Source organism: Xyrauchen texanus, chromosome 45, assembly GCF_025860055.1.
Source record: "Xyrauchen texanus isolate HMW12.3.18 chromosome 45, RBS_HiC_50CHRs, whole genome shotgun sequence".
In the NCBI taxonomy this organism is placed as follows: domain Eukaryota; kingdom Metazoa; phylum Chordata; class Actinopteri; order Cypriniformes; family Catostomidae; genus Xyrauchen; species Xyrauchen texanus.
The window spans coordinates 28,635,429-28,642,743 of NC_068320.1; the positions used below are offsets into that span (position 1 = coordinate 28,635,429).

Sequence of the window (7,315 nt, forward strand, 5' to 3'; positions counted from 1 at the left end):
CTGTATTGTAAGATTCGGAGTCAGTTCTCTTTCAGTTTCGTTCGGGTTCGGTGTCACAATTATCCGTCCGGACGGTCTGATCCACACGCTTCGGTACCGGTTTCTTTATACATCTCTGTTTGAAATCGCCTTTTTTATTTTAATTTCATATCTGAGCGATTCACGCGCTGAAGCGGGAAATTCCCGCAGTTCTGTGACGTCACAGATAAACAGATTGCACAATATCCTCATTAGACACAGCAAACATGAAACATACATGATATTATCATGTGGATCATAATGGAACATGTATCTTTGATCGCAGCTGTGGTTTATGAGATGATAAAATGTGTTTTATACCTAAGAAGGTATTAATAAATTATTGTTGTGGTACCAGATGATAATACCATGGTACTAAATAAATTCCTTAGTACTTCAAGCTACTTCAAGAGCTGTAATGGCTCTGCCATGGTACATTTCCAAAAAATTTGCTATTTTGTCAGTGTTGATGCTGTGATTATCATCAGTGTTATAGATCTGTATTTTAATGAGATCCTCATGAATAATTAATGAGTGTTAATGTGTTTACAGGTGAATCTACAGTGATCATGCAGAGTACGTCGAATTACCTGTGGCTGATGTCCGACCTGCTGGGTCAGGGAGCCACGGCTAACGTGTACCGCGGTCGACACAAGGTAAATCTGTGTGTTTGTAGATTTTCAGTTAGTTCTGTTCATTGATAGTGACTGATTGTTATTTACTTCATGTGGGTTCAATATAAGTTGAACAGAAAATATTTTTTTTAATCATATTTACAGAAAAGTCTTGCAATGGAAGTCTCTAGATGGTTTAAAAGCAGAAATGTGCTGCTTGTTTTTTATATTGAAGTGCTTAACAACATTGTGTGAAAACCTGATTATTATGTGAGATTTATAGCAGGGACTAAAAACTAAATGTTTATCATTTCTAAAAACTATATTTTTTTGTTCCGGAGTTCTGCGGCTTCTTTTCCAAATGGTAACTGAACTAATCTTACCAAAATGAGAATACTCTGTACTAAATACTGCACATAATCACCCAAAACTCCGCTGTGATCAGCGCCATGTTGTTTGGTCACATAACTACATGCGTCAAAAGTTTAACCCTTTACTGACAGCACAGAGTCTCCTAAACTGAGATCAGTCGGTTTAAATTAAATTAAATTATGCATAGCCTATAGCGCAGCCAAAACGTAATGTCCTCGCATGTGTACACAGGGTCACGTGAGGTAAAATAAATCAATAGGACTAATCTCTCTCTCCTGCATGCGTACAACCTGAATTATGTGTGTTTTTTTTAAACCATATTGTACCCACATGCTCTTCTGGAGCTAATAAAGTCCTGAATTAACTTTATACTGATCTATTAACCAACATTGGGGTATGACAGAAGGGAGCACAGACTCATTGCTCTTTAGCTGTAATAAGCCACATGAAACACAAAGTCAGGCCTAAATAATAAATGAACTGTATGTATAATTACATTTTAATTATAGATCTGTTTCTCAGTCAAAACCCGACAGCATCAAATCTGCATTAATGCATCATATATAACAATAATTCTGTGAAGACGGAGAAATGTACTTGAATCTGGTTTAATCATGCATGTGTATGAAGTAAATATATATAATTCTTCTATAGGTCTTCAGTATGTCACATAAGTCTTCATCCACAACGTGCTTTAATGGTGTTGCAAGCGATTTCAGCTGTTCTACTTCCCCAAACTGAGCCGTTGAATTAGCCACGCCCCCTCTTTCCAAAACCCCGCCCTCCGAACATACCAAATGAGCTTTATTGAGACCGACATCGTGCAGAAACGGTTGTCAATAACAACAGCAGCACAACAGCGCCCTCTACTGGCAACTGTTATGAACAACATGGCATAAAAACGGCGTTAAGCCTCAATAATTCACTGCAGCTACAATACTATGAGAACGAGCGACATGATTGACAGGTCGAAAGCGTCAGAGACCGCAGACACATGTTTGTTTGTTGTTTACAGAGTCTAGTGATGTCACAGAGACCGGAGAGATATCTCACCACACTTATTTCAGTCATAGCTTTCAGGGAGAAGGACGTTGTTTTGCCAATCTTTCCATGAATAAATCTCTTACAGCACCTTTAAGATTAAATGATCTTCTGTGGTAATAGACATTATGCTCAACTTGAAAATCTCTCTGTCTCTGTAGAAAACAGGTGATCTTTATGCTGTCAAAGTGTTTAATAATCTGAGTTTCCTGCGTCCACTGGATGTCCAGATGAGAGAGTTTGAAGTGCTTAAAAAACTGAACCACAAAAACATTGTGAAGCTGTTTGCTGTGGAGGAGGAGGTGAGACCTTTGATACTTCCTCATACTTTTGTTACACTCCTATTAATGTTAAAGGTCATTGTTCTGACTGCACCTCACACAGAATATTTGTTTAATGTTGTGATTTTTCAGTCAAACACACGTCATAAGGTGCTGGTGATGGAGTACTGTCCCTGCGGCAGTTTATATACAGTGCTAGAAGAACCAACAAATGCTTACGGGCTCCGGAGGACTAATTTCTGATTGTTCTACAGGATGTTGGTAATTTATAAATGAATTTATAGAGCCGAGTATGTGAAGTATGATCAAATTCTTTTTATATCATTTAACAGTAACTGTACTTGTATCACAGTTTTCATTGTATCGTTTTCTGCTGCTGCTGTTGTTTTAAAATCGTAATACACACATTTCTACCTCCGCATGATAAAAACCGTCATATCACTCTGTCCTGTGTTGAAGTGTCTGTCAAGTGTTTGTATGTAATGAATGTGTGTGTGTGTGTGTGTTGGACAGTTGCAGGAATGAATCATTTGAGAGAGTACGGAATCGTTCATCGAGACATCAAACCCGGAAACATCATGCGAGTGATCGGAGAAGACGGGCAATCCGTCTATAAACTGACCGACTTTGGAGCGGCGCGTGAGCTGGAAGATGATGAGCAGTTTGTGTCGCTCTATGGCACAGAGGAATATCTGGTGAGCTGAGGATTATGGGTAAACTTTGGTCATTTGTTGATGTTTCAGGACAACGAATCTTGCTGAAGTCTTCTGTTTTTCAGATGTTCCTTAGATGTTTCTCAGATGTTTCACTGATGTTCCTTAGATGTATCACAGATGTTTTTCAGATGTTTCTCAGATGTTTTTCAGATGCGTCACAGATGTTTCTCTTATGTTCTTTAGATGTTTCACAGATGTTTCTCAGATGTTCTTTAGAGGTTTCTCTGATGTTTCACAGATGTTTCTCTTATGTTCCTTAGATGTTTCACAGATGTTCCTTAGATGTGTCACAGATGTTTCTCAGATGTTCCTTAGATGTGTCACAGATGTTTCTCAGATGTTTTTCAGATGTTTCTCAGATGTTCCTTAGATGTATCACAGATGTTTTTCAGATGTTCTTTAGAGGTTTCTCTGATGTTTCACAGATGTTTCTCTTATGTTCTTTAGATGTTTCACAGATGTTTCTCAGATGTTCTTTAGAGGTTTCTCAGATGTTCTTTAGATGTTCTTTAGATGTTTCACAGATGTTCTTTAGATGTTTCACAGATGTTCTTTAGAGGTTTCTCAGATGTTTCACAGATGTTCTTTAGATGTTTCTCAGATGTTCTTTAGATGTTTCTCAGATGTTTCTCAGATGTTTCACAGATGTTCTTTAGAGGTTTCTCTTATGTTTCTCAGATGTTTCTCATGTTTTTTTAGAGGTTTCTCTGATGTTTCACAGATGTTTCTCAGATGTTCTTTAGATGTTTCACAGATGTTTCTCAGATGTTCTTTAGATGTTTCACAGATGTTTCTCAGATGTTCTTTAGATGTTTCTCAGATGTTTCACAGATGTTTCTCAGATGTTCTTTAGAGGTTTCTCTGATGTTTCTCAGATGTTCTTTAGAGGTTTCTCAGATGTTCTTTAGAGGTTCCTCAGATGTTCTTTAGAGGTTTCTCAGATGTTTCTCAGATGTTCTTTAGATGTTTCACAGATGTTTCTCAGATGTTCCTCAGATGTTTTTCAGATGTTTCTCAGATGTTCTTTAGAGGTTTCACAGATGTTTCTCAGATGTTCTTTTGAGGTTTCTCTGATGTTTCTCAGATGTTCTTTTGAGGTTTCACAGATGTTTCTCAGATGTTTCTCAGATGTTCTTTAGATGTTCCTCAGATGTTTCTCAGATGTTCTTTAGAGGTTTCTCAGATGTTCTTTAGAGGTTCCTCAGATGTTCTTTAGAGGTTTCTCAGATGTTTCTCAGATGTTCTTTAGATGTTTCACAGATGTTTCTCAGATGTTCCTCAGATGTTTTTCAGATGTTTCTCAGATGTTCTTTAGAGGTTTCACAGATGTTTCTCAGATGTTCTTTAGAGGTTTCACAGATGTTTCTCAGATGTTTCTCAGATGTTCTTTAGATGTTTCTCTGATGTTCTTTAGAGGTTTCTCTGATGTTTCTCAGATGTTCTTTAGATGTTTCTCAGATGTTTCACAGATGTTCTTTAGATGTTTCTCAGATGTTCTTTTGAGGTTTCACAGATGTTTCTCAGATGTTTCTCAGATGTTCTTTAGATGTTCCTCAGATGTTTCTCAGATGTTCTTTAGAGGTTCCTCAGATGTTCTTTAGAGGTTTCTCAGATGTTTCTCAGATGTTTCTCAGATGTTCTTTAGAGGTTTCACAGATGTTTCTCAGATGTTCTTTAGAGGTTTCACAGATGTTTCTCAGATGTTTCTCAGATGTTCTTTAGATGTTTCACAGATGTTTCTCAGATGTTCTTTAGAGGTTTCTCTGATGTTTCTCAGATGTTCTTTAGATGTTTCACAGATGTTTCTCAGATGTTCCTCAGATGTTTCACAGATGTTTCTCAGATGTTTCACAGATGTTCCTCAGATGTTTTTCAGATGTTTCTCAGATGTTCTTTAGAGGTTTCACAGATGTTTCTCAGATGTTTCTCTGATGTTTCACAGATGTTTCTCAGATGTTTCTCAGATGTTCCTCAGATGTTTCACAGATGTTTCTCAGATGTTCTTTAGAGGTTTCTCTGATGTTTCTCAGATGTTCTTTAGATGTTTCTCAGATGTTTCACAGATGTTCTTTAGATGTTTCTCAGATGTTCTTTTGAGGTTTCACAGATGTTTCTCAGATGTTTCTCAGATGTTCTTTAGATGTTCCTCAGATGTTCCTCAGATGTTTCTCAGATGTTCTATAGAGGTTTCTCAGATGTTTCTCAGATGTTCTTTAGATGTTTCTCAGATGTTTCTCAGATGTTCTTTAGATGTTTCTCAGATGTTCTTTAGAGGTTCCTCAGATGTTCTTTAGAGGTTTCTCAGATGTTTCTCAGATGTTCTTTAGATGTTTCTCAGATGTTCTTTAGAGGTTTCTCAGATGTTCTTTAGATGTTTCTCAGATGTTCCTCAGATGTTTCTCAGATGTTCTTTAGAGGTTTCTCAGATGTGTCACAGATGTTTCTCAGATGTTCCTCAGATGTTTCTCAGATGTTCTTTAGAGGTTTCTCAGATGTTTCTCAGATGTTCTTTAGATGTTTCTCAGATGTTCTTTAGAGGTTTCTCAGATGTTCCTCAGATGTTTCTCAGATGTTTCTCAGATGTTCCTCAGATGTGTGAGCTATCTATCTGTCTTTGTGTAGCATCCTGACATGTATGAACGTGCAGTTCTGAGGAAAGATCATCAGAAGAAATATGGAGCCACGGTGGACTTGTGGAGTATCGGAGTGACGTTTTATCATGCCGCCATCGGCAGTCTTCCGTTCAGACCATTTGAAGGGCCACGCAGAAACAAAGAAGTGATGTACGTACTGGGAAACCTCTGATATTCTCACAGCAGCTGTACTTGTCGTGAATGTGAAGCAGGTTATGAGTTTGACTGTTTGTTTGTGTCGTCGTCAGGTATAAAATCATCACAGAGAAGCCGTCAGGTGCGATCTCGGGACATCAGAAGTTCGAGAATGGAAAGATCGAGTGGAGCACTGAGATGCCCATTTCCTGCAGCCTGTCAAAGTACATCACATACATCAACAGAGTCACATGACAAACCCTAAAGAAAACGGGTTTTTGATTTAGGAGTAAAATAAGGTCTGTTTGGTTAACATTACTGGAGACTTCAAACATGACTTTTGTAAGCGTAAGTGGCTCACAAGTTGCTACAGAAGGACTACAACAATTCCATCACTAGTTATACAGGAAGTCAGATCTCAGAAGTGTTTTTACTCTAAAACCCCCACTGGAAATTGACCTACATAATGCCTTTGTTTGGGCTGTTCAATTGCACTCTGACCTTTGACCTTGCCAGACTGATTCCATCATTTGCCCGTCTGTCTCAGGGGTCTTCAGAGTCTTCTCACTCCCGTGTTGGCGAACATTCTGGAAGCGGATCAGGAGAAGTGTTGGGGATTTGACCAGTTCTTTGCAGAAACCAGTGATATTTTACACCGTATCGTGATCTATGTGTTCAGTCTGCAGCAAGCCACGCTTCACCACATCTACATCCACACATACAACACGTGAGATCACACATACCGTCATACAAACACATACACCAGAAGAATGAGCGCCTCAGCACTCATGTTTCATGTGATGATGTTTTGTGTCCGTTCAGAGCCAGTCTCTTTCAAGAGCTTCTCTTCAGACGGACCAACATAACGCCATCCCATCAGGACTTCCTGTATGAGGGCAGACGCCTGATCCTTGACCCAAACCGACAAGCTCAGAACTTCCCCAAGACCAGCCGAGACAACCCGCTCATGCTGCTCAGCAGAGACCCCGTCAACACCGTCGGACTGATGTTTGACGACCGTCAGTCTCACGCACACTTCTGTCACTTATGATCTTACAGCTTTCATTTTACCTAATGATGATGATGATTGACAAATAACTTTTGTGTTTACAGCGAGTCCTCCTAAAGTTCAGCCGCGCTACGATCTGGATTTAGATGCCAGCTATGCCAAGGTAAGAAACTACAGACACTAAGAACAGAACACTGAATGTATAGTTTCTGTGTGGAACATAAAAATACAATATTTCATCCATGGTTCTGCTTTAAAGGAATATTCCGGGTTCAGTACAAGTTCAGCTCAATCGACAGCATTGGTGGCATAATGTTGATACCACAAAAGTTCATTTTGAATCGTTCCTCTTTAAAAAAACATCAGGGTGTCTGGTTATCTCAGCGAGTATTGACGCTGACTATCACACCTGGAGTCGTGAGTTTGAATCCAGGGCGTGCTGAGTGACTCCAGCCAGGTCTCCTTAGCAACCAAATTGGCTCGGTTGCTAGGGAGG

At 39.1% G+C, this 7,315-nt stretch overlaps 1 protein-coding gene across 1 annotated transcript in view; it reads left to right on the plus strand.

Annotated features, from left to right (window-relative positions):
• Positions 1-2,458: 2,458 nt before the first annotated feature.
• LOC127637262 (serine/threonine-protein kinase TBK1-like) overlaps positions 2,459-7,315 on the plus strand; it is a 14,909-nt gene continuing 10,052 nt past the window's right edge. The window contains exons 1-7 of the mRNA XM_052118224.1: positions 2,459-2,587; positions 2,840-3,021; positions 5,665-5,825; positions 5,924-6,034; positions 6,358-6,537; positions 6,633-6,829; positions 6,924-6,982. Of these exons, the coding sequence (XP_051974184.1) occupies positions 2,848-3,021; positions 5,665-5,825; positions 5,924-6,034; positions 6,358-6,537; positions 6,633-6,829; positions 6,924-6,982 (882 nt within the window). The 5' untranslated portion in view covers positions 2,459-2,587; positions 2,840-2,847. The remainder of the gene's footprint in view (positions 2,588-2,839; positions 3,022-5,664; positions 5,826-5,923; positions 6,035-6,357; positions 6,538-6,632; positions 6,830-6,923; positions 6,983-7,315) is intronic.